Source organism: Setaria italica, chromosome IV (genome assembly GCF_000263155.2).
Source record: "Setaria italica strain Yugu1 chromosome IV, Setaria_italica_v2.0, whole genome shotgun sequence".
Taxonomy (NCBI): domain Eukaryota; kingdom Viridiplantae; phylum Streptophyta; class Magnoliopsida; order Poales; family Poaceae; genus Setaria; species Setaria italica.
Window position 1 is genome coordinate 994,051 of NC_028453.1, and position 25,513 is coordinate 1,019,563.

Sequence of the window (25,513 nt, forward strand, 5' to 3'; positions counted from 1 at the left end):
AGGTAGCATTTAATATTATTTTAAAACCGGGTGTGACAGGTGCTGGCCGGACAGGTATACCGTCATATACCAACATACTCCTCTGTACCAAAATAAGTCATCTTTTAAGTCAAAGTTTGACTAATTTATAAAAAAAGAATATCAATGTTTATGAAACCAAATATATGTACAATAAAAATTATATTTCATGATAAATCTAATAATATTTATTTGATGACGTAAGTATATTGATACTTTTTCATATAAACTTGGTACAACTTAAGATGATATGCCTTAGGATAATTAATGTTAAAAGAACATCCTTTCTAGGATAGAAGGAGTGACCTTTGGTTTATTTGCAATACTAACATTTAGCAGGAGACTGGGAAACTTTAATAAGCACTGCATGAGTGTGCAAGGGGTCCTGCAACAACACATACCCGATTAAAAAGGATATGCATGAGACACGAGGGTATATGGGATAGCATACTTTGCGACAAGGTAATGATGGTTGGCATAATGGATCGATCGAGCCAAGGAAAGGCTATCGGATTGCTCCTCTGCCGTGTGGCAGCTGGTTGGTCTTCGGAAGGATCGAATAAAGCAACCAGAATAGTACTGCCTACATCATGAACAACACTTCTCCTTCTTTTTGTGCAAAAGGGTAATGTTTTTATTATAATCCTCGGGACGTCTAGAAAAGTTACAATACTATGCTCAAGGATCGAATAAAGCAAGCATTGCATTGCCTGCATCTTTATTTTTGTGGACAAAGAAAAAGGAAGTCATGTTCCTTTAATTTTATAATAATCCGTCGGGCATCGAGAAAAGCTAGGACCGAAACGTGATTGCATGCAGGGTTTTGATGACCACTCCTCTTGCATTGTCACAGCTTTTTAAGGGCCACACTACTAACAGCCCGTCAGTGCCACCGTAGGGGGGGGGGGGGGGGTGCGCTTTAATGAATGCTTCAAATATAAACACCATTCTAATATTGGCTTTTTATATTTCTGTGGGTGAAGTCATAACATGCACCGTGCACGTCACCTATCAAAATTTAAATTAACCGTATAGTAATCAGATATAAACACCATTCTAATATTGGCTTCAAACTGAAAGAGAGGACGTACGTTAATGCTTAATAACCCAGTTTAATTATCTGCCCATAAAAAAAGAGGAGCAATGAGAAATAAGAAAATTATTACCCATAAAAAGGACATTGTTAATAAACAAGGGCCTATTTTTTCAAAAAAAAAATACATATTATGTTTCTTGTTAGTAGGAGTCCCAATCGTTTGCGTGTGTAGCGGTGAATGTATGCCTATGCATATTCTTTACAATTGGAGAAAAATTACTTTTGCTATGTAAGGTCCCGTTTGGTCGGGCTTTGCTTCAAGTAGCTCCGCCTCCTCTGCTCATACACTATATTCATGACACTATTTAGAGCTCATTCTCTCTCTCTCTCATGCTCAAATGAACAGCGGATGAAACCATTATTTTTAGCTCTGACTACTCCAGCTCCACACAACACTGTAGGAGGAAGACACAGTTGTTCAAGCTCTCACGGACGAGTGGGAGTTTTCAATTCCAGATCAACGCGTGGCCATGCACAGTCGGTTACTGCGCTCCCGCGGGTAATAGCAAGTTAGTAAAATCGCTATTGGACTAGCAAAAAAAGAAAAAATCTTAGTACAAACAAGAGAATCAAATGATTAGTACAATTTAGAACAATAATATTCTTTTAACTTCTCATGGGGGCACTGACGCACTGTATCGATTGTTCACATGGAAATCAAATAAAAAAGATGTGGGCATCGAAACTCTCGACGGAATCCCGGCCTTCCTCGTACTCATGGAGGGCTTCAATGTCAAATAAGCCCGGTACTCTGGGCCCAATTGAGGAAATATGAAGGCCCGTTTTAGGCCCAAGACGGGGCAAGCCCATGGAAAATGTGCCCAGTAAAACCCAACTTCGTTGCGAGAGGCGGCCGGCTCACCCCACTCGCGTCGTCGTCAGGGGCAGCGCCGCCATGCTCAGGGGCATGCGCCGCGCCGGCGCCGGCGCCCGCGCCTTCTCCACAGCGCCGGCCACGCGGACCACCGTACCGGTCGCCCACCTGGCCCCGCTCCCGTCGTCCCTGCCGGAATCCGGCTACACCGTCACCCCGCCTGTACAGCCCTGGCCGCGCCGCCTCACCGCGCGGTCGCTCTCCCGCCTCCTCCTCCACGCGCCCACGCCCGACGCCGCGGTCCTCGCCCTCCGCCACGCGCTCTTCCATGCCGCCCCTCCGCTTCCGCCCTCGCTCCCCGTCTTCGCCGCAGCACTCTCCCGCCTCTCCCGCGCCGCCGCCTCCGACGCCGACGCCGCCGCGCGCCTCCTGCCCCCCGTCCTCTCCTTGCTCCGCGCCGCCCGCCTCCCGCCCTTCTCCGACCGCGCGTTCCTGCCGCTCCTCCGCGCGCTCCGCCCGCTCCCCTCCCTCCGCCTCTTCCTCTCGCTCCCGTCCTTCAATTCCCACCCCTCCGTCCGCTCATTCAACGCGCTCCTCCACTCCCTCGTCTCCGCGCGCCGCCACCGCCTAGCCGCGGCTCTCTTCCGCGCCGCGCAAGCCAAGCTCTACATCACGCCCAACCTCGTCTCCTGCAACATCCTGCTCAAGGGTCTTGTTGGCGTCGGTGACCTCGATGCTGCACTCGAGGTGCTCGACGAAATGACTGGCTGGGGGATCGTCCCCGATGTCGTCACGTACACCACGGTACTCACTGCCTACTGTGGCAAAGGGGATCTTGTGGGGGCACAGAAGCTCTTTGATGATATTATTGCAAGTGGGCGTAGGCCGGATGTTACAATGTACACGGTGCTCATAGATGGGTACTGCCTGCGTGGGAAACTACAAGATGCAGCAAGGATCATGGATGAGATGGAAGCTGCAGGGGTGCATCCGAATGAGGTTACATATTCTGTGGTGATCGAGGCGTGCTGCAAAGTGGGACAATCTGCAGAGGCACGCGATTTGATGAGGGAGATGCTGGGGGCAGGATGCGTGCCGGACACACCACTGTGTGCTAAGGTGGTCGATGTGCTATGCCAGGATGGAAAGGCAGGGGAGGCGAATGAGATGTGGAGATGGATGGTGAAGAAGACCGTCCCACCAGATAACGCAGTCACGAGCACATTGATCTACTGGTTATGCAAGAATGGAATGGTTCGGGAGGCAAGGAAGCTGTTCGATGAGCTTGAGAGGGGTTTCGTGCCAAGTATGTTGACGTATAACTCGCTTATTTTGGGATTATCTGAGAATGGGGAGTTACAGGAGGCTGGGAAGGTGTGGGATGACATGGTCGAACGGCGATATGAACCAAATGCAATGACTTATGAGGCCTTGATCAAGGGTTTCTGCAAAATGGGCAAGTCAAATGAAGGTGCTGCACTATTTAAGGAGATGGTGACCAAAGGATGTACTCCAAGCAAGTTTATTTACCGAGTATTGGTTGATAGCCTTTCTGAGCCAAGTCATGATGATACCTTTTGCACTATTGTTGAAGCTGCAGCTTTGAGTGGTCGGGATTTCTTGGATGGTGAATCATGGGAAATATTTATCAGGAAAGTGGTAGATACAAATGAAACTTGGAAAAAGCATCTTGATTTGGTGCTAAATTTGTAGCAATAAAGAATTCAGATTATGGCTGGAAGCCTGGAACTTCTTATTTGTTCTGAGACTTTTTCTTGTGGAACTTATGTCATTGGGCTTCAAAAAATTAATCAGGTTAGTGTGTTCCCATGAGCCTGGCATTACTGGGATGCATACAGATCAGACAATTTATGTAGCACGTACACACACAAAAGAAAGATCCATCTTTCTTTGTTTATTTGTAATGAACAATTTTGTCTATATGTTTCATAGTACCATGCTGGAATAGTAGTTTTTTTGGCAATAATTAGCCATTTTCCTGAAATATTATTTTCAATCTTCATAAACTCATCAGAATACAATAAAAATAACACCAATTTCTCATCTCTAAATTTTTTGAAATAAAGTTTGATTATTTACATCGCTCCCTGATCTCTTCTTCCCAGGTCACACCATGAGTTCTCATGTATACACTGGGCAGCCCTCAACGACAATACCTTTAGCAGTTGGACAGGAAGCCAGAGGACATCCATCTAAATCGTTGCCCCACCAGTTCAAACTGATGTTCTCCAAGCCTAGGCATAAGTAAATCAGGACGGCCATGAATGCCAAACCAGCATCTAGTGCACCGGAAAGCAGATAATTGTGTCTCTCCCACCAGTCACGCCGATATCTGTAAACCACATAACCTGACAAAAACCCAACAAGTATCCATGTGGTGTAGTTGACTGCAGTAGCAGGTGGCATATTGCCAGTGGCACCAATCAGCACAGGCATGTTGATGAGTAAGATCCAGCTTTGGCCTGGGAATGCCTTGTGTGCAAGCCATACTAGTAGGGGAGCAATAGCTCCACCCAAGAAGAACCAGTTAACAGCTGAGTAAGTGCCTAGGTCGCCAAATATTCTGCGTGGGCTAATAAGGCCCCATATAACTGATGCATCATAGAACACATGATCACCCGGGCAGGTCCAAGGGCTGTCTCGTGGGAGGAGCTCAGTATTGCAGATGTTGGGGACTGTTTCCATTAACCACCATGCTGTTCCGATGTATACAAATGCTGCAATCAGAGTTCCAACCACCTATCATGTTGTAAGAAAAGCTGCTTAGTGACGCAACAGAACAGAGCCACATATGTATCTGTGTCGAGAAATGGCTAGCAGAGCTTACCTGTGCCATAAACATGGTCCTTGGAGGAATCTTCATGTAATGACCCAGCTTAAAATCTTGCAAAAAGGTCAGAGCTTGGCTCATGCTGATGTAACCATATACCTTGAAGCACATATTTGCAACAGGACGTCCAGGGTACAAGTACCCCATGATGTACTCTGTGATGATGTTCAAGCCTGGAGTCTACATACAACCAAAGAAGCTGAAGTGCTGAGCTAGCGCTCTTGAGTTGCATGGCATATGATATGCATAGGGTCTTAAAATCAGTACCTGGTTCGTTGTTGCTGTGATTATTCCAACTGGTAGGGTGAAGAAAAAGGCAATGGCACATGCAAGCAAAACACCCCACCAAGGCAGCTGGAGTTGCTCAATGTAGTATTCACAGGCAAATATGGTGACGGCAATGTTAGCAACAAGGATGCAGATGAACCACCACTCCGGGACCTGCTTATATCTTCTCATAAGCTTTGTATGTACATCCATCTTTTTCTCTTGAAAAGCTGATTTACTTAACTGCCAAATTTCACTACACAAAAGCATCATGATTCTTAGCTTCATTTTCTTGTTTTCCTTAGCAGAATGATGAAAACTGCAGAAGAACTTGCTCACCTTCCATGGAAGAGGAAAACATGAACAATCGTCGCGGTAAGGGATGCGAAACCAACACCGTATGTGACAGCAAAGAAAGTGCTGAGGTACAGTGGGCCATTCTTCTCGTACGCCTTTGTATCGAAATGGAAATGGGAGTCCACGATGCTGGAGATGTTGTACTTTTGCCCGGTCGTGGTGAAGAGGCCATCAGAGAAGATGGGGAAGTTCTGCGCCTTGTAGAAGTTGAACCAATAAGCAATGGGTGTGACTATGTACATGACGAAGACAAACCCTGCAGCAACATTCGCAGTGGCGAACCAGGGGCTAGCAAGGGGGCTCCCGAGGTAGGAGGAGACGGTGGACCAGTCGAGACCGATCGCTCCAATGCCAAGGCCACGCAGGCCTGAGCCGAGCTGCTGGGCGAACACGGAGTGGGGGAAGACCCAGCACACCCAGGAGAGGGAGGTGAGCATCTGGAACAGGTAGCCCGGGAAGATGTAGTAGGCGAAGCTGCAGATGAACGCCACCAGGAAGAACTGGTTCCGTGTCAAGCCCCCTTTCACCCGCTGTTCTTTCTCATGGAGCGCCCTGGTGAACGGATTACAGATACATTGTAAAAAGTGTGTGTTGAGGAACAACATGCATTCGAAAAACTGTTTGTTCGAATTCTACTACATCTGTTTGTATCTTTGGTTTCTTTACATCCTCGATCGGAACAAAGTTTCTGGACATGCAGTTTTGACATGCCTGTTACCCCTGTCTTTCCTTCAGCTTGACTAGACTGACACGGGAAATTCCTTTAATTTGCATGTGTTTGTGAGATAACTAGTCGTTTTCAGAATCGATAAAAATACGAACGAGCTGACCGCAACAGTAAACTAATAGCAAATGGAGGAGATGGCTGAAAATAACAAGTTGCAAGAGCCAGTTGTTGGGATCGTTCAGATCCAGCTTTGTTTGGTCAACTGGAGCACGTTTGGAGAGAGAGCCCAGCCCAACCTGGCGCCCGACCACTTTTCCATCGCATGCCATGCTTATTATAATCGTAAAAATTTTCTCGTTTCGTTTCTTGTAGTTCAAATCTCTAGAGCGACTTACCAAATAAGCGAGAATCAGTAGAAATAAGCAAAATATTTGACAGAATTCTTGCTTATTTCCACTAAGATTCATCGTGTCTTTGAGTCGCAAACAATTCATGGGGTCGAATGGCCCCAGGGAACCAGTCACGTTGCAGTCCCTTTCATTCTTGGATGTAAGCAAGAGCAATCCGACGTGGCATTGTTGTCTATCATAAACGCTGGTCCTAAAAATCAGAAAGCCGTACACATGCACCTACGTGCCAATCATACACATCACACATTTTTGCTCTCCTATCTATGACAAACAAGCTTTTCTTCATTTTTGTTTGTGAAAGTGATCGATGATAAGCTGGTTTATTAGTTATTAACAAGCAATGTTAATCACTAATACTTAACAAGCAATGTCAATGATAAGCTGAGAACGAACTACTTGTTGGGGAATGGAATGGAGACCACAGGCAGACAGCTGGGTCTGAGTATACCTGAACAGCGAGACCTGCACGAGGTTGGACGGCCACCACATCGCCGCCGGCTCTACCAGATACCGCCGGAATATTCCCGCCCAACCGAACCCCAGCACCTGCATGTCGAACGATAATGAATAGTCTCGCACGCCACGCAACAGCAAAGAAGCAAACGCTTTCTCCGTGCACCCCTCGCTCACCTGGGTGGTGAGGACGACGAGGAGTGAGACGAAGAAGGTGATGTGCTTGCCGTAGAAGACGCGGACGGCGGTGATGACGTGGATGGCGTAGACGGTGCCGGCGCCGGAGTTGGCGAAGATGGTGATGAGCACGTGCTCCTTCACGTTGAAGGGCCCTGGGTTGAGGGAGAACTCCCAGCGGGTGCCCCGGAGGAAGGCCCGCTCCGGGAGTGCCGCCGCCATGAGGCGGCCCAGCGGCACCACGGCGATCTGCGCCGAGATGGCCGTGATGGTGAGCGGCTCCTTGCGGTACCAGAAGAACTGGTTGAGGAACGAGAGCAGCGCGCACGACGCGGTTCCGAGGACCCACATCCGGAACGTCAGCACCGGCGTCGACGGGTCGTCGCCCACCGGCACCGTCAGCGCCACCTGCTCGATCGGCGAGTTCTCTACAACCTCTTCCTCGTCCTCCTCCGGCGAGCCGCCGCGCGACGTCGACGGCTCAGGCGGCACTGTGCATCGGTGACAAACAAGAGCGATCAATGATGCCGGATGGAAACAAGCCAGCAGATAGCTGAGACGATGGGACGACGATCTTTACAGAGCGGGGAGGTGATCTGGTCGTCGTCGTCGCCGCCGTCGCCATGGCGGCGCTCCTGTTCCTCTTCCTCTTCCTCTTCCTCTTCCCGGCGAGGAGGAGGGGGGGATGCCATGGTAGCTGGGGGGATGCGTTGCGGCACCTTCGCCTAGCTACCTGTCCTGGGCTTTGGTGACCTGTTTTGGGGTTGTCTCCCGTCCTCTACTCCTGCTGTCTCTCAATTCTGCAGCTGTCTGTGCCAATCCTGCACTGTTCTGCTGTGCATTTTTGTGGGACAGGGACGTTTGTGGAAATATCTGCTGGGGGCCATTGATAACTTGTCGCGTGTGATTGTGTATTTTGGACTATAAAATGCTGGTACGATCAAGTAGGCTAATTCTGACTTGTGATTAGTATTAAAGGGTGTACGATCTCGAGGACTTGCCACACACACTGGCTTTCTAAGGACAGCAACTCAAAAAAAAAAAGATTCTTCATCTGACATGTGGGTCCTAGCTAGGGTCACTCATGTCTGTGAGATAAATGTGTTCATGATTAGTGCTGCAGATTATGTGATGAGAGATGAGAATCGTTCAAAGAGAGAACAACGTGTTCATTATTTTTGATTGTGTGTGATGATGCCGGGAAGTGATGATGCAGGTGGGGTAGTTGAGGGCTTCACATCCAGAGATCTGAATGAATTTTCAGATCAGGATTCAGGAAGAAGCAAGCAACACGAGGCCTCTATTTCTGCATCACGTACTTCCATTGCAGGGCCCCTGTTAGCAGAGAAGCTAGCCATTTTTTTCTCCTGTCTAACTTGCCCTTCTCTTTTTCTTCAACACACATGTATAGTACACTTGTTTTCTCTGGCCACACTCATTCCATGCTGGCGTCTCTGGACACACAAATGGTTTACATTACATTTTCCCGGGCAGGTTCAATGAACCGGTCCTGGACCGTCCGTGCCATCTCTTGAATGATTGGATCGACTCGGGATTTACACGAACTTTTTTTCTCGTGTTCCTTGCTCTTCTTCAGTTTTCCCTCCTCAGTCCTCAGAAAGCTGTAGCTTTCCTGCAGACAACACACATGCATGGGGAGTTTAGCATATGGCCATGCAAGGTCCACGGAACACCGGCGTGCAGCGCAACCTTACATGAATGAACTGACGTCCTCCTCTTCTCTTATCTCCTCCCTTCCCTTTGCTTTCACGAAATGCAATCCTGAATCTTCAAAATGATGCGTCCCTTGTGCTTGTCATCTTCAAACTATCAGCTACTGTCAAATTTCCTTGTGATAGGTCTAGCTAACGAAACACAGTTTACACTGCGTCAGGTCCAGTACTAACTGCACTACATGTCCAGATCTGAGAACGAAGAAAGGAACAGAAATGTTTTTTTAAAACATTCTTAGAAATGTTTTTAAGAATGCCTGCATTTTCACTCCTTAAAAGGATAAGCAGCAGGGATCAGATGAATATGCCCCTTTTGGACGGTTCCTCGTTGCCATCAGGGAGGGAGGGAATCTGAACCTGCTCGGCCAATCGCGGAGGAGCAGGCAGGCATTGAATCACCTGGGCCCTGCCGGTACCAATCAATCCACGTCTCTGAATGGGTCCAGTCGGCTTTGCTGCAACGCCTACCAGTCAGCATTGAATCCAGCCCTGATGAGAGCTTCAAGTTCTCATCTTGATTGTGTAAGATGCAGTCGAACAAGATGATGGATTGGTCAGCCGATCGAAACCAGGAACGCTGACACTCCATGGCTGGGTTAGGAAGGTCGCGGTGGTCGGCGGCGGTGAGAGCGGCGCCGGGGTCGGACAAGATGACGGCGGCGAGATGAGGTAGGTAGGTTGAGGCCCACGAATCATAGGCCGCGAACCCGAAATCGACTCGGCCCACGAAAAACAGAACAGCAACCAAATTTGGGCCAAGTCCATATTCCCGATAAAAACCGCGACCAACCTGGACCCTCCCGAATTTGGATCGCGATCCAATTTGGCCCACCCATAAACCGGCCCGCACCATAACAAGGGGCCCGCGGCCAGAGTCCACGCACCACCCGACTCCATCTCGACCGTCCATCCGGCAATGAACGGTCGTGGCGGTTATGAAACTGGATGACGAAGCGGGACCCGCCCCCGCCAATAGGGGGAATGGAGGAAGCGAAGCGGCTGCACGCGCGCTTGCTCCGCCGCGGCGAGCGCCGCCTGCAGCCGCTGCTCCTCCGCGTGCTCGCTGCCGGCGACCTCCGCTACGCCGCGCTCCTGATCGAGTCCTTCCCTTCATCTTCGTCTTCGGCTCCGCCCTCCGCGCCGCTCCACAACCGCCTCCTCCACGCGCTCGCCTCCGCACGCCACCCGCTGCTGCTCCCCTTCTTCTCCCGCGCCCACCGCCTCCACCTCCTCGCCCCGCTCTCCTTCACCCTCCTCTTCTCCGCATCCGCCTCGTCATCCGCCGCATCCTCCTCGTCCACGCGGTTCGCTGTGTGCGCCCACGCCTTGCTGATCAAGTCCGGGCATTTCGCGTCCACCGCCGACCCGTTCCTCGCCTCCGCGCTCGTCTCCTTCTACGCCAAGAACCGCCTCCTGGCCGATGCCAGGCGGGTGTTCGACGAGTTGCCGCGCAAGGACGCAGCCGTGTACAATGCGTTGCTCTCGGCGTACACACGGAGCCGGCTCATCGACGCCGCGGAGAAGCTGTTCGAGGAAATGCCTGAGAAGAATGTGGTTTCTTGGACTGCGATGGTGTCCGGTTACGCCCAGAATGGGAGGCATGAGCGGGCGGTAGATACGTTCTTGGAGATGTGGGAGAAGGAAGGTGTGCGGCCAAATGAGCTCACAGTGAGCAGCGTGCTGCCGGCTTGTGCGGCTGTTGGGGCGATGGAGCTGGGGAGGAAGGTGGAGCGGTACGCAAGGGGGAAGGGCCTTCTGAAGAACTTATATGTGGCGAATGCATTGGTCGAGATGTATGCCAAGTGTGGGAGCATTCGACGAGCTTGGAAGGTGTTCCAGGGCATCGGACAGCGAAGGGATCTTTGTTCTTGGAACTCGATGATCATGGCATTTGCTGTGCATGGCCTGTGGAGGGAGGCACTGGTCTTGTTTCATAAGTTGAGGGTGAGGATTTCTTGCTTGTAATCTTGTATTCTCTCCCAACTTCATAGCAATTGAATTTCATGCAATTTGATCGCAAAGAGGATTGAGAATCAAATATGTTTTAACTTTGAAAGCATAAACTAGTGACTAGTAACCTTAAAACCATGTTACTTACTATTACATTGCCATTGCTAAACTTGAAGTTGATTTTTACTCTGTTTAGATGGCAGGGGTTGAACCAGATGGTATTACATTGCTTGGAGTCATTTTGGCCTGTACTCATGGAGGTTTGGTTGATGAAGGCAAGCTGCTCTTCAACTCAATGAGAGAAGAGTTCGGTCTTAAACCAAGAATTGAGCACTATGGTTGCATGGTTGACCTGCTTGGGCGTGCCGGTCTCTTTAAAGAAGCTGAGAGTCTGATAATGAGCATGCCAGTGGAACCTGATGCCATAATCTGGGGAGCCTTGCTTGGAGCTTGCAGCTTCCATGGCAACGTAGAACTAGCAGAAATAGCAGTAGACAAACTAATGTGCCTGGAGCCGCAAAACACAGCAAATCTAGTCATCCTTTCAAACATATATGCGGCATGTGGCAAATGGGATGGTGTTGCCCGGGTCTGGAAGTTACTGAGGGAAAAAGATCACAAGAAATCAGCTGGGTACAGTTACATTGAGTTCGATGGCAGGATGCATAAGTTCCTGGTTGAGGATAAGTCGCATCCAAGATATGAGGAGGTATATGAAACCCTGGATAGTGTCACACTTACCATGAAGCTTGTTGGCTTGGAAAATTTGGAAGAAGAGGAATGCTAATTTTTCCATTGACACCTTCCTTATCTTTTTTAAGCCACCTAGATTTGTGAAGAAACAGATATAAAGTCACTCGAGATTGATCATGGAGTCCTTGCTCTGATCTTTCGTATATAACTGAACTGCAAAAGGATACATCAAGGAGGCAACAGAAGATGTGAATATCAAGTGAATGCACCACCTGGATATAAACAGATTTTTTTTTCTAGTACCAATTACCAAATGGTTGTTTCTGTTGTGCTTACTATCAGAGGTGCAAGAGTACCAGGCAGAAAAGAACATGTAATTGCATGACATACCCCAAGCAGGTGCATTCCTCTGTTTCTGTTCAAATTTGAACTTTGGATCTGACATGCTAAATTATTAAACAGAAACTAGGGGACATTGAGAAAGCCTATGCTGTAGTATTGCCATGTTGCGTGCTTTCTGCTTTTCTGCATTTAGCTAAATGCCTCTCTAACTTGTTTGATGTGGCAGCTCACTGTGGAAGACGCTAGAGGAAACCCTCAAACCTGTAAGCTCTCAACTCACCAAACTCTAGAACACAGAATGCACACACAAAGGAAATTGGCACTGCAAAGATGCAGCTTTTCTGATTATATTGCCCTCTTATTTGTATCTGAGAATGCATGGCCTTGATGGGCGATGACCGAAACTACTGGCCATAGTGGCCCTATCAACTAGGACACGTCCTGTGGAGAGAAATTGACACTACTAACATCACTTCTTAAAGACCAGGACTTGCTAACAATCTTGACCAGTTCAGCCGACTACTAACTGAATGACCACACCTGAATGAAACTCTGAAACTACTGAACTTGACTGAAAGACATCTGACTGAAACACAGGGACAGGGATTACTTCCAAAACCATGGGTTTATGCATGAGATTGCTTGGAACTATGATGCAGGAATGAGGGATGTTATCTTTGTGCCCATCATGTTCGCATGATTCCCTTCTGTAGTACATTTCAGCCATGGTCCATGGATCACCCTCATTGTTTGGAGCCGGAAGCAAGGCAAACATGAGTTGTCAAATGGTAGAAATAAGAAGCCTTATTTGTCCTCCACTTTCTAAAAAAAAAGTGGACTTGCTCTTTCCCTATACAGTATATGTTTTGTCGTGCTTCATGAGATTGTCAAGTGGTAGAAATAAGAAGTGGGCCTTGGTTACTTTTTTGTAGCTGAAACTGGTACATTGAACAAATTTACAACATTTTTTTGTGCCATGTGTCAATCTGGATTCTGGAAATTTGAAAATGACTGCTGCTGCTGGCTGCTGCTTAGGTGTGAACGTACTAGAACAAAAAAGGAGAAAGATTTGCTCAGATAGGAGTACAGGACACTCCAGAAGAACACAGAGGACACTGGTCAATGTTCAGATTGCCATGTGATTTGGAAAAAACAAGTTCTCCGGGTCAGTTTCACAATTAGGAACATAATCATAATGTAAGATGCTTGACATGACTGGTCAGTGCTGATGACCGAACATGATAGTGAATATTATTTTATTTTATGTCATTGCTTCATCTAGTGAAATAATTCGCGCTATGAATTTTTCATCGTCCTTTTGTGTTTGTAAAGTTGACTGACCAGGTAGTGCTCTGGATCCTCAATGACGCCTTGCAATCAGGCGCTACCAATCAGATGTTTCTTCTTGTGCAAATAGCAGCATCAGAAGCCAAATGGGGTAAGGTGGTCTTCTGAGCCATATATCTCATCTGATACTGTGATACATGGTAGACTGATGCATGTATAGTTATCCATTTCCTGAGTTACAGTGAAAAATTAGGTTTACTGGCTCCTGTGGTTAAATTGAGTAAGGAAAGCTTCTGTTGAGTTAATGACATAAGAGACAGTTCTGGTACCAATCTGATGCTATCTCCAATTCTGTTGTAGTTATCCAGTTCTCGATGACTGCATCAGCTAGTAGAAAGTACACTTGTTGCTTCGTTTTCAAAATAAAATTAAGAGGAGGAAGCTGAATCGATTTGGCAACACCAACTGCCGGCACTAGTTTACGGTTGACCTGGACCCAAGTCTTTGGCCTCTCTGGCTCTCAAAGTCTTGCCGCCCAATCCTCTCTTTCATGTTGTGTCGACATTGCAGGGATCCTACTCGGAAATTTCGTTGGATGAAATGGACACAACGATTTGTTTGATGTCGTGATCAGTAGCGTGGTCGGTGTGCCTTAACCACATGATAATCCACGCCCCGGGCTATGCTGATTGGACGGCAGGCAGAGGCATGCATGAGATGTGGTTGGCCATGAAAGGGATTGCCACCTACTGGTGTAAAACAAATTCAGTGTCCTCCTTGGAACATGTATGCCAAAGATTCCAACATTTATACCACTGGTATAGCATATCTTGAGCAGATCATCTCATCTTTGGATGCCAAGAATTTGGTTTGTTGGAACATGGTCTAAAGCAAGTAGGGTGTTCTATATGTACTTCTTGTTGGCAACAACTAGGATCTTGTTTTGTGTATACCAGAAGATGATCTCAGAATCTCAGATGAAGGTTCCTGCACCAGACACCTAGATTTGCTTTCTTTCCCCTGTTTTTTCTTCTTCTTCTTTTCTTTGGTGACAAGTTAGATACATTCTAGAATTTAAATTTAGCACTTGGACAATATTTGCAAGAAATGAACATATATATCACCAACCTTCAAGTACAAAACTTTATACTAATTTGCCAACACAGTGAGCTCCTTCTTCAAAGATCTAACTGAGAAAGTTTCAATTTCAAAAGATGGAGCTGTCACACTAAGCGTTGCAATCGCGGTCACGCTAATAATTATGCTTAAGATATGATTGATTGATCTGTATCTTGTGAAGACTCCCAAGTCATCGCCGATTGTGCTAACAAGCCACGCTGTCTATTTGATGATGCAACCATGTTGTCGTCAACGTGAGATCAGTTCACATGCAACTCCACTACTAGTGCTTGGTTCAAAAGATATTAGTGGTCTATTCCGATTTTAAAATCTTTCTTTGCTCGCAGCTGTCGTCGCTGCAGAAGACCTTGACTCGACAAAAAAAGATCAAATTAAACGGAACGGCTCACATGGACGCGATGCCACAGTTGACACGGTTCCGACGCGATGGGGTCATGGATGATAACGACTTCGAACTGCACACGCACAGGGTGTGTGACTCACTCTTGAAGCAAAACAAATAAAAAATAATCCCCATCAGAAACTTTTGTGTTATTAGTAAAAGCCTTGCGTTTCACCTTCTGATTGGATGAGAGGTCAAGTTCAGGTCATTGTGATTTACTGTATTCATCAAAACACAAATGTGGAGTTGTGGTTGTGTTAGGACTTAGGAGAGGCAGTCATTCTCCAGAAATAAACAGGCAGGAAGTACTAACTCCGACAAGGGATCAGCAGCAAAGATCTTGTTCCACAGTTGAAGACGCAAGGCAAGCCGAGATTAGGGTAACAACAAACTACCTGAACAGTAATTTAGACTTTACTGTGATTAGTAAAGTTAAATGCAGAGACAGTGAGAGCCACTTGTGTGTCTCGACATATAAATACCGAGGCAGCCACCCACTCCACCATTAACAAAGCCCCATCCATTCAACAAACCTCGAGACGCCTGGCTGACGGAGAAGAGGCACAAGCCGAGGTAAAGCCAGCATCTCTCCCTGCCGCCGCGCCCTGTTCTTGTTTCTTGCTCCTCCTCCTACCTTTCTGTTCGTCAGAGGTCCTGCAAAGCTCCATCCATCACTTGTTCTGCACTTCAATTATGCTCTTTGCTTCATCGATCTTCTGTGATGTCGTTATCAAAAGTTTTTTTCTTTTGTTTTCCGTTGCTATATGCTTGTTCTTGACCCCTGAGCGCCTTCTGCGATTTCTCCTTGCAATTTCAGCTGCACTGCATAATTCACAAGAACATGAGAGATTTTTTTTGAGTGAAATGGAACATGAGAGATTGGGATGGGTTTGCTTCAGTTTTTTTTTCCAAACAAAATTCTTATTGTTAGACAGTGTTAACAGCAACGGAGGTGGTTAGACCTTGTTCTTGCTGATCGGAGACTTTCACTGTCCCAATTAATTATGAGAGGTTGCGTGCCATGGCTTGCAGGTAACCGGCTCTAGCTTTGCCTCACGCTTGTCTCGGTGGCCGGCCAGCCATGGCCACCGTGGGGCAGCCTGGCGCCCTGAGAAGGATCACCGTGCACTACGCCAACTCGCCCACGCGCAGCACGGGAGAAGCAGACCTTGAAGACCTAGACGACGACCTGCTCCAGTTTGTGATTGCTGATCTTCTTCCTAATCAGGTATGCTGCTCTGCGCAAGTATGACATGGAGTTTCTTTCAGGATTATATATATCTTTTTTTTCTTCCAAGAACACGCAGGATCCTTGAATATCAGTTTCAGTAGCTTTCAGCCGTTCATTCTTGCATCTTAGAATTTTGATCTTCACTGAAAAAATTTTGACCCAAAACAAGCATATATTGAAAAAATCCTTTGCAATCTCAGGAGGGTTTGCACCGATCGTTCTTGGAAGAACCATACAGCAACCACAATCACATGATAGGTGCCCCATCTGATAATTCACAGTCACAGCACTACCATCACCATGGGGAGAGCAGCACTGCTGCAGCAGAAGCAGCGACTGCTTCCGGAATTTCAGGAACGGAAGAGCAGATCGCCTCGGACTTTGAGTACGCCAAGCGGCTGCAGGAGATGGAGGACCAAGATGACGGTATGGTCTGCCTATGATGATTCAGTATATCCAGATGTGTTTTTCATGATGTTACATCTCATAGTAGTGGTTCTTCTTGATTCTTCAGATATCAGCTGCGTACCCTCTCCATCAGACTCTGACGATGACGATGATCATGACCATAACGACGAAGAGGTGATTGCTAAACTTGTTCTCTCTCTTTTTTTCTCTTTTAGTGCGTTCATCTATCTTTCTGAATTAACAATTCTGTTAGTATATGAAAAGCAAAAGAAGTGAAGATTCTGATAATTGGGTTTGCAGGCTGACAGGCAGGACGGTAATGATGATGATCCAGACAACATGACTTATGAGGTTTGTTCTATATGAAATGTTTTCCTTTTGCTCTTTTCCAGTGACATGTAAAGCTTGTGAACAAAATGGAGCTATGCATGTAGTGTGTACCTTTACACCTGGTTTGGAAAGGCTGCTGATTCTTGCACTTCTTCTGTGCTGCAGCAAAGGCAAGCACTCGTGGAATCTGTGGGCACTGAGGACAGAGGTTTATCCGATGAGCTTATCTCCTATCTGCAGAAATGGAAGTACAAGGCATCAGGGTTTTTCTACAGGAAGACAAACCATGAAGAGTATGTTTACCTTTTCAGTTTCAGTTACAGCTTTTGAAAATATTATGAACTGTAAATATACTTGGCGCACAAATATCGATCCATATGCACAATCACAACATGTGAGATGTTTTTTTTTCATATTACTGATAGAATAGTGAAATCTCCATCACATTGCTGATGATTTTGTTTTTGTTTGTTTGGATGCAGCTGTACTATCTGCCTGTCTACTTTCAGACACCGAGAAAGTATGATAACGTTGCCGTGTAAGCATTACTACCACGCAGCTTGTGTCGCCAAATGGCTCAAGGTCAATAAGGTAAATCTGCAAATGAAAATAAGGTCAATAAGGTCAATAACGTTGCTCTTCTTGTACTAATTTGTTGAGCCATCCCATTACAGTTGCTAGGGCTTTATTCACCATAGATAATAGTATGTAAAGCTTGCTGACTGGAATTTCTTCTTGTTTTTTGTGAAACAGACCTGTCCTGTCTGCAAATATGAACCGTTTGGACCTTCCTAGCATGCGGCATCGAAGGTTGCATCATCTACCTTTTTAGTGCCAAGAAAACTGAAAATGGAAAAAGAATCGCAGCTTAATCCAAAAGGAGGGAAAAAAAGAAAAGGCAAACAAAAATTAGGAAATATAGATGCTTGATCACCCAAGGAGAAAAAAACAAAAAAGAAATGTTTGATCCTGATTTCTAACGGCGTTTTTATTTCTACCTTTGGCTTGTTGGCTTGCGGATGTACTTAAGAATCACAATCACCTGTGGCTTTTTGGCTTGTGGAAATGTAATTAAGAATCACAATATTATATACTATTATGTCCGAAGTTTGTTGTTTTTGCCATGACTGTGCCTTTGCTGTGGCATGCAAATTCCGTTTTCACGAAGCAGACAGTGTTACCTTTTGATGTATTGGATATTTACTGCTCGTAAGAATAGAATAGAAGATACATAAACACGGATAGAAGAAACAAAAATAAAAGCAGACATGATCCAGATTCTATTGACCAACATCCAGCTGAACTGCAGAAGCCCTACATCCAGACATCCATCTACAAAGTCACAAAGACCACACCACACACACACAAGTTGCAGCTTTCTTCCATTATCAGCTTCTGTGCAGACACAGGCAAATTCCTTAGCGTTCCTTCCCGTTTCATGGTGCTCCATGCGTGGCAGAGTGCATATGATGCGCCAGTATTCCCATACTCACCTCAACATACATGCACATCAATTTATCCCTCACTCAAACATCCAGAAAGGAAACAAAAGAAATAACAAAAATCATCTGACTAGAACAAATGGGAAACACACGCCTGTCGCAGGTAACAGGAGATTGTAATTAGCATTCTGGCATGGACATGATATACATGACAGAGGTAATGTAGTGAACTTGTGATAATCACTGCATGTCATTAATTAACATGTCGCCATAGATACCCTAAAAGCTATTGGCTGCACCGCTCCCAGATTCCCAAGCCAAATCCAACTCTCTATTCTCACTCACACATCTGAAGTTACATCAGTGTATGATCATATGAAACTGTCCGAAACGGCAATACAAAAGCTCCAAAACGAGAAAGAAGATATTAAACTAGAACCTAGGGCAACTTTCCATCACCACTTGCCAGCAACCAAGCAGGCTATTGTTGCTTAGCGCTTTACATCAAACATACCGTGATGTTTACCACGGTAACGCGTTACTACCCTGCCCTGCACCGAACAGCCCGCTTTCCACCAGCTCGTTAGCGATCAGATGGTCAAGGTCCTCCAGTTCATGGAAGGAGTCGTCAACCTTTGAGTTTGCAGCATTGCCTCCAGTAGCAACAACAGCTGGATTGCTGCTCACTGACTTGAAACTGTTGTTTCTGCTGGGGACGATGCTGGCTGTGTTATTGTTGATCACATTACTAGGCCCAGTACCAGCTGGAGCAGCACTTTTTACCGCGCTGTTGTTGTTACTGTTATTGTTACTGATGCGCTGCGCCTGCTCCCCAGAAGCAGCAACATTGGGGGTAGCAGGTCCTGATGCGCGACCACTGCTTGCATTAGGTGCATCTGGAGGAGGTTGCTGCGCAATAGAACGGTTGTTATTCTTCTTAACTTCCTGCAGCAGCTGATTAAGCACGTGCTGCTGGTATTGTGGACTAGCACCAAAGCCCTGGAGATTGTTTTGCTGCAGCATAGGCTGCTGAAATGATGCAGGGTGTTGGAATTGTGCAAGCTGCGCTTGGCCAGGTCCATGGAAGGATCTGGCTGCTTCCAGCTGTATGCCATTCTGCATTGCTGCAGAGCCTCTGAAGATGCTTGACGCCTCCTGCTGAAGCAAAATCTGATTTGCGCTGGAGCTTCTGAGTATGTTCTGGTAACTGTTTAGAGCTGTGGCATTCTGTAGAGTGCTAATGCCAATGGCTCCAACACCAGGAGTCTGATTGTTCACAGAAGCACTTGCCTCTTGCTGGACCCCCATTACTTTGGTGTTGCTCTGGTTATTGGCAAGGCTAGCAGCAGCCATGAGCTGTCTTGAATCATGCATATTCTGAAACTTCGCAATAGTTTTAGAATAACTATTCAGGCTCTCTGCATATGAACACAGAAAATATTAGAACTGCAGTACAGGTAAATGGGGGGACTAGGAAGTGACGGTAAGCAGTTATTACTAGATAAAACTGAAGACACTGTTAGGTAAAATGTGCACGATCATCGTACCTTTCGGACCAAGATTGTTCTTGTGGCTGAACTCAATCAAGTCCTTCATGTGATTCACCACCTCCGATATCTGACAAGGAAAGACCACCATCAGCATGGTACACGCATTATGTATGTACTGAACTGTAAAAGTTAAAAGGGGAACTCTAATTACCTGCAGGCAGCGTACATATCTTTTGGAAAGCCCATGTTCATTCAAGGTGTGATGCTCTAGATTTTTTGCTAGCTGCCGTGATGCAGTGGCAAACCTAACAGTAGAGAAGGAAAAGGATAAGATAACCAAGAACAATCTTGTTCTGTACACAATGACGCACAAGATTTTTCATTTACCGTGCCAAAAGAGCACTACAGAAATGGATGTCAAGTACTGAAGGTGAAATAGGCTCACTAACATGTTACAGATGGTTTGTGCGTCATTGTTTGATATCCCAGCTGGTCCACTTTCATTGACAGCAGTTTGGTATTTCTGGGCAACTTGCAGCAGATTATTAACCTGTAAAGACAGTGTGTGAGTCAAAAATCAGATATTATGGCACTGAAGTTAACAATATGCCATGCAAGGGAGTTCACTCAGGTACAAGGTATATGCACTATGGTAGCACCCTCAACATGACAAGCACACATTAGAATAAGAATGTGATAAATCAGGGGTTCAAATTTTAACATTTGATCCTCTACTGGGTTTTGTGCAGCTGTCAAAAATTCAAGGATGTAAATAAAATCATAGAGAAGATAGCGAATAAATGTGAGGACTGAGGAATCTGTGAAAAGGCATTTTTCACCCAACAATCCAGGATCTAACAATTTTTTCCGCGCCATATAATTTGCATCTCATAAGGTCTAAGTTGATATCAGCAAGAGGTATTATACTATCATAATTTTGTTGCAAAATTAGCCTAAGAGTTTGAAGCAAAAAGAAAAGGAACAGCATGCTGGGCTAAGAACTCCACCTGTGGTGCTATAGTCTTGCGAGTGGTATACTCTTCATGGCGTCGTGAGCAGAACTCCCAGGACATTATCTACACAGCTCACAGGCAATCAGGAGATAAGAATGGTTATCAATTGCCACTCCTTTCAAACATTTAAATACCCACAGATGATATGCAAATATCTACATGTTACCAAAATTGCTAACGGCATGTCCAAGCTACCACGACAGCTAAGCAACATACCTTCAGTTCTGGTGTGAAAATGATTCTCAGATGCCCCTCATGTATAACATGTAGATGTTCATAAACACTTTTTTGAACAACTTTTGCATGCTCCAGCACCATTTGTCCATTAGGTAACCGAAATTCATTGGGGGAGTCAAAGTACAGGTATTCGTCAATAACACCGTGGTCAAATCTAATTTGGCACAGCCTAGGAAGTACTTCATAGGTAGCATCTATCAAACAGATCAAAGACAAAAAGGACAAAAAATTCAACTTAGTGAGCTCGATGGCAGACATTGAAATAATAAAACAGGAAAAACACGAAATAAATCATGATCTATAAGAATAGCATACAGATTTTATTACATAAACTACTCAAAACAGACATGCTGAGGTGTTCATCTATGTTATCCTCATGCAAAGTGCGCAGAAGGTAACACAAAGTCATAAAACATATCTAGCTTTACCAGAGATTCAATGTGAGAAAGTGAGCATCACAAGGGCATCAATTTGTAGTTCCAAGGGCCTGTTTGGGATATACTATGTATCATAGATCACATAGGGCCTGTTATTTCCGCTTATAAGCAGCTTATCGGTGGAAATAAGCGAGAATCCCGCCAAACGCTTTGCTTATTTCCACCAATTCTCGCTTATGTGGCAAGCCGCTTCAGAGATTTAAACTACGAGAAGCAAAAAGCGAGAAGCGAGAAAATCTTCGCTTAGATTATAATCCAAGCATGGCTAGAAGAAGCGTATCCAAACAAGGCCATAGACTACAGGTGTTTGAGTGAACCATCTTGTTTCCAATTTGAGACCAAAAACAGAGGACTCAAACACTTTATTTAGCCTACAAACTTTAGGTCCTTCATGATTATTTATTTGTTTCATTAATTTCAAATGCATACAACTGATCCAGAGATTAAAAATTCAATTGGACAGCAATCCTCACAGGATATTTTTATTCATTAGTAATTCTTATAAACAAATTGGTATTATTATGTTTTCTAGTCTGAAATGGCAAGGCCTTCCATAGAGCATAATAAGCCTACCAATACTGGGTTAGGCTAATTGATCACAAAGATGAACTGAGCAAACTAAGAATCTGAACAAATGAAAGCAGCAGTATCAGGAACATGGTATGCCACAGTCGTCAAAGATCAACTTACCATATCCTTTACCCCCATGTGTATTGCAAATATCGCATCGCCATGTATCCTGTAGCATGGAGAAAATAGAATTGCTTGAAATGTGTGTCCATTGCATTTTTATATAAAGAATAAAGAAATTTAACTGCTGCAGGCTACAATGGAAGTCTTTACTGCAGAAAGCTTTGCCTATAAATTCTATTTTACAACCATTAAAGGTACTTAATAGATTAAATGTGGTTTTCAGTAACCCAAGCAGAACTTTACAGCGATGCTAATCAATCTAATACTGAATATCAAGCAAAGTAATGTTGGACCATGAAACAAACAGCACTGTACACAAAGAGGTTCAAACTATATTAATTACCAGAGCTCTCTGTGGAGCAGCAGCTGAAGAACTCCCTCTATTTTCATAAGACGAGACACACCATCTTTCTCTTGCTCGTGGTGCAAAATACTCCTCAACAAGCTTCCTCCAGTATGTTATAGAGTTATTCTAGAATACATCATTTGAGTAAATTGCATTGCCAAGAGCTTGTACCTCATAATTCCACAAACAAATAAAACTGTAGAGAATCTCACCTCTGGGCGATGACGCTTGTGAAATAAATACTGCAGTATCCTGCGAGAGCAAATCCCATTCTCGATAGGAGTCCTAACAGGGCCACCTAACTGCATTCCAGGCTGTGCCAGTGGTGGCCTAAGTTGAGGCTGTCGAGGAATACCAACTTGTGGTTGTTGCATCTGAGAAAAAGGTTGCAACAGATGTTGCTGCTGCCGTTGCTGAAGCTGTGCCAGTTTATGCTGCTGGATCAAAGCTTGGAGCTGCGGGTTTTGTTGCCCCTGGAAATGGAGAGGATTCTGACCATGGACCAGCTGCTGGATCAGCTGTTGTTGCACGATATCACCCTGACTAACATCAGTCCTTGATTTCTTCTGAGCATGCAATGCACCACCAGCATCAATCACAGGTTGTGATGTTACACTTGAAGACCTCCGTTTCTGCACCTGATCTTGGGGTGGACTTTGCTGCATGATGGAACCATCAATGACTGAAGAGCCAGAGATGTTATTGGATGAAAATGACATTGGGGAGGCGGGAACACGCATGAATGAATCACCATTCATGCTAGTACTTGGTTGTAACTGGGCACCTCCGGAAAGCGACGAGTTGGCGTCAGTCACCAAAGAGCTAACTCCAATGCTTGGCCCAGAGGAATTCATAGTGCTAATTGGAACACTACCATTCATCTCCCTGGCAACAAGTCCAAGGTTAGAGCATGCACCCCCAGACATGGAGGTCCAGGGATGGGCTCCGTTCATCGCCTTGTAGAATCAGGTAAAAACTAAAAAGGCAAGGCTCATAACTTGAAATGCTGATAAAGACCTTTAGATATTAGCCAGAACCTGCAAAAAGAAAGTAGGCATTAGCACTACTTAAGACATGCAAAGAGAATTATGCAATGTTTTTTCCTTTATTTGCAATAACACAAAAGAATGTGTAAAGTGAACTGGTCTAGTTCACATCAGCAAAATGGGTAGAAAATCGTGTTCACCTCAGTAAAAAGTGAACCTAATAACGACAGGCCTGACCGGCAAACAAGGCAAATAACAGAATAGAACAAAGAGATCAGGACGGGATCAAACTGCAAGCGGGAAAAAAGAAGATCCCAAGACAACTTCAATATACACCTAAAAGCATTCGAGCACCCAAAATCCAGGTATTTAGTCGTTTATTAGTGTATCAAAAGCTACTCTGTAACACCCAGATGAAGCTCTACTCTCTTCAAAGAAGCAGGGAAATTGGCTTACAAAGTTCTGATCTTTAGCGTCCCCAAGACTTCCAATTTTCAACGCAAAATCAGCATTCCATAAAAGCAAGGCGCTAGGCAGCAGTGTGCCTAGGAACCGTCTAGGCAGCCAACCTGTGAGATATTATGCCAGTGCACCTGTGTGGTTGCCTGGGTGATGAAATTAAGCCGAAACTGCCACGCCCCCAGCCAAACTAGGCACCAATTCTCCCCAAAATCATAGTCGCAGCAATTGGGTGAGACCGCTGCCTAATCGCCCCAACAATGTAGAAGATGAATTTTTGTTCTTTTCTTTATATAAATATGGGCTATCTGTAACCCTTCATTAGTCAGAGGTATTGCAGCTTGTGAGGGATCTTGTATGCCCAATCTTGCAAACAAAAAGTAAGCAAAAAATCTCTACAAGTGCAAAGCCTAGGAGACATTCTGCAGCACAAAGACCGAACAAATGATTACGCACAGAGAAATAACGCTGGCAAATACTCAAAAAAAAAGCAAGAACAAAGACATGATTTGTCACAATAAACGCAGAAAAAAATATCACCCAAATATCAGCCCCCAACAACTAAAATCATTGAGCGATTTTGTTGTATTGCCTTTTCCACCAGCCATCCATACGCTAAGCGACCGAGGGGGGACAAGAACGCAACAAAGACGGATACAACGGAACCAAGCAAACGGTAATGGCGCGGTTGGAGGAAGCAAGGATGCAGTTTGCTACCTGGCCAAGCTAATCCCTACAAAGAGAAAAAAGAAAAGTGGGGGAGATTTTGGGGGTTTTTTCCCGGTAGAGCTTGGGAAGGTTGAAGACAGCTAGATTGGGCGTGCTCGTGAGGTGGAGATTAGCACGATAAAAATCCCCAAAACTCTGCTCCCCGCGGATGGATTATGCCCTAAGCAGAACTCGCCGCAAACCAAATCGAAACAACTAGCAAAAAGCTTAACCACACAAGCAAACGCGGAATTTTCGCCTCGGACCCCAAAATTCGAGCGCGGCATTGCGGGAACCGGCGCTCATCTACCCCCAAAAAATCCCCCCCAGACCAAAATCCGACAAGAAAATCCCCACCAAGAAGCCGGTCTGAAGCGCACGGGTCACTCGAGCTCCCTCTCAATCCACCCAGCAATCAACCGCGCGCGAAAAAAAGAAGAGAGATAAACAAACAAAATCTCACCTCGCTCGCTGCTGCTGCTTCCGCTTCGCGCTCGTGCTGCTTCCGCTGCCTGCTGAATTATTTCTCTCTCCCTCCTCTTCTTGCGTTTGTGTGTTGGTGTGCAGCCGAAGCCGTCCGGGCGAGCCACCGGTTAAATGGATTCGCGGCGCCCGAGGCGTGGTGACCGGGCGCAGACGGTGGCCCGGGTCGCTTTGACTGCCCGTCGCCGGTCGCCGCGGGCCCGCCGGGGGGATCCCAGCCGTCGGATCTTGCGGCGGGGCTGATATTTACACGCGTCGGCGCGCGATTGAGTGGCGGTGGGGACGGGGCAACCGGGAGGGGGGAGGTCGGTCTCGTGGCTGCGTGCACCCCGCGAGTGTACACACGGGGAGTGGGGTGGGGTGGGGAAGGTGGGGAGAGGGCGGTGGGGCCGGCCGGATGCTGGGTTTTCATGATTTCACTACGTCTTTTTAAGGGGAAAAAGATTTTTTGACATTATTGTTAGCATTGGTCTTATCCTTCTTTTCTTAGAAAAAAAATGAGGTGAGGCTTTACGAATTCTGAGCTCAAAAACTAAGGTGAGCTTTCTTCATTCATAAATACAAAATTATTGCAAGAACATTTTTCTCATGCTATGTTAAAAAAATATATAAA

General features: G+C 45.9%; 5 protein-coding genes across 8 annotated transcripts; 3 read left to right on the top strand and 2 right to left on the bottom strand.

Annotated features, from left to right (window-relative positions):
• The first annotated feature begins 1,739 nt into the window (after positions 1-1,739).
• LOC101782016 (pentatricopeptide repeat-containing protein At5g16420, mitochondrial) lies at positions 1,740-4,195 on the top strand. The gene is made up of 2 exons (XM_004966546.3): positions 1,740-3,743; positions 4,055-4,195. The coding sequence occupies exon 1, from the start codon at positions 1,923-1,925 to the stop codon at positions 3,639-3,641; it is 1,719 nt and encodes a 572-aa protein (XP_004966603.2). The 5' UTR covers positions 1,740-1,922; the 3' UTR covers positions 3,642-3,743; positions 4,055-4,195.
• Positions 3,872-8,002, bottom strand: LOC101772679 (oligopeptide transporter 7). Its single transcript, XM_004964326.3, has 7 exons — positions 7,691-8,002; positions 7,111-7,601; positions 6,929-7,026; positions 5,386-5,955; positions 5,047-5,302; positions 4,777-4,959; positions 3,872-4,688 (listed from the first exon to the last, which is right to left on the bottom strand). Exons 1-7 carry the CDS (start codon positions 7,800-7,802, stop codon positions 4,071-4,073), a joined length of 2,328 nt encoding a protein of 775 aa, XP_004964383.1. The 5' UTR covers positions 7,803-8,002; the 3' UTR covers positions 3,872-4,070.
• A 2,458-nt stretch (positions 8,003-10,460) lies between these two features.
• On the top strand, positions 10,461-13,097 carry LOC101782428 (pentatricopeptide repeat-containing protein At5g08510). 4 transcript variants are annotated; one of them, XM_022826035.1, is made up of 4 exons: positions 10,461-10,787; positions 10,990-11,885; positions 12,055-12,091; positions 12,864-13,097. In XM_022826035.1, the coding sequence occupies exons 1-2, from the start codon at positions 10,473-10,475 to the stop codon at positions 11,578-11,580; spliced, it is 906 nt and encodes a 301-aa protein (XP_022681770.1). In that variant the 5' UTR covers positions 10,461-10,472; the 3' UTR covers positions 11,581-11,885; positions 12,055-12,091; positions 12,864-13,097. The 4 variants fall into 4 exon arrangements, with proteins under 4 accessions (XP_022681770.1, XP_022681769.1, XP_022681771.1 ...); XM_022826034.1 differs by having other exon boundaries at positions 12,055-13,097; XM_022826036.1 differs by lacking the exon at positions 12,055-12,091.
• Positions 13,098-15,112: 2,015 nt separating this feature from the next.
• LOC101773780 (E3 ubiquitin ligase BIG BROTHER) lies at positions 15,113-17,730 on the top strand. Its single transcript, XM_004964328.3, has 8 exons — positions 15,113-15,210; positions 15,670-15,865; positions 16,069-16,294; positions 16,383-16,450; positions 16,577-16,627; positions 16,772-16,899; positions 17,089-17,197; positions 17,360-17,730. The coding sequence occupies exons 2-8, from the start codon at positions 15,719-15,721 to the stop codon at positions 17,399-17,401; spliced, it is 771 nt and encodes a 256-aa protein (XP_004964385.1). The 5' UTR covers positions 15,113-15,210; positions 15,670-15,718; the 3' UTR covers positions 17,402-17,730.
• Positions 17,731-18,188: 458 nt separating this feature from the next.
• On the bottom strand, positions 18,189-25,021 carry LOC101774182 (probable transcriptional regulator SLK3). The gene is made up of 10 exons (XM_004964329.2): positions 24,881-25,021; positions 22,477-23,301; positions 22,262-22,390; positions 21,916-21,964; positions 20,768-20,982; positions 20,546-20,614; positions 19,988-20,088; positions 19,750-19,843; positions 19,596-19,665; positions 18,189-19,466 (listed from the first exon to the last, which is right to left on the bottom strand). Exons 2-10 carry the CDS (start codon positions 23,215-23,217, stop codon positions 18,571-18,573), a joined length of 2,364 nt encoding a protein of 787 aa, XP_004964386.1. The 5' UTR covers positions 23,218-23,301; positions 24,881-25,021; the 3' UTR covers positions 18,189-18,570.
• Positions 25,022-25,513: the final 492 nt, after the last annotated feature.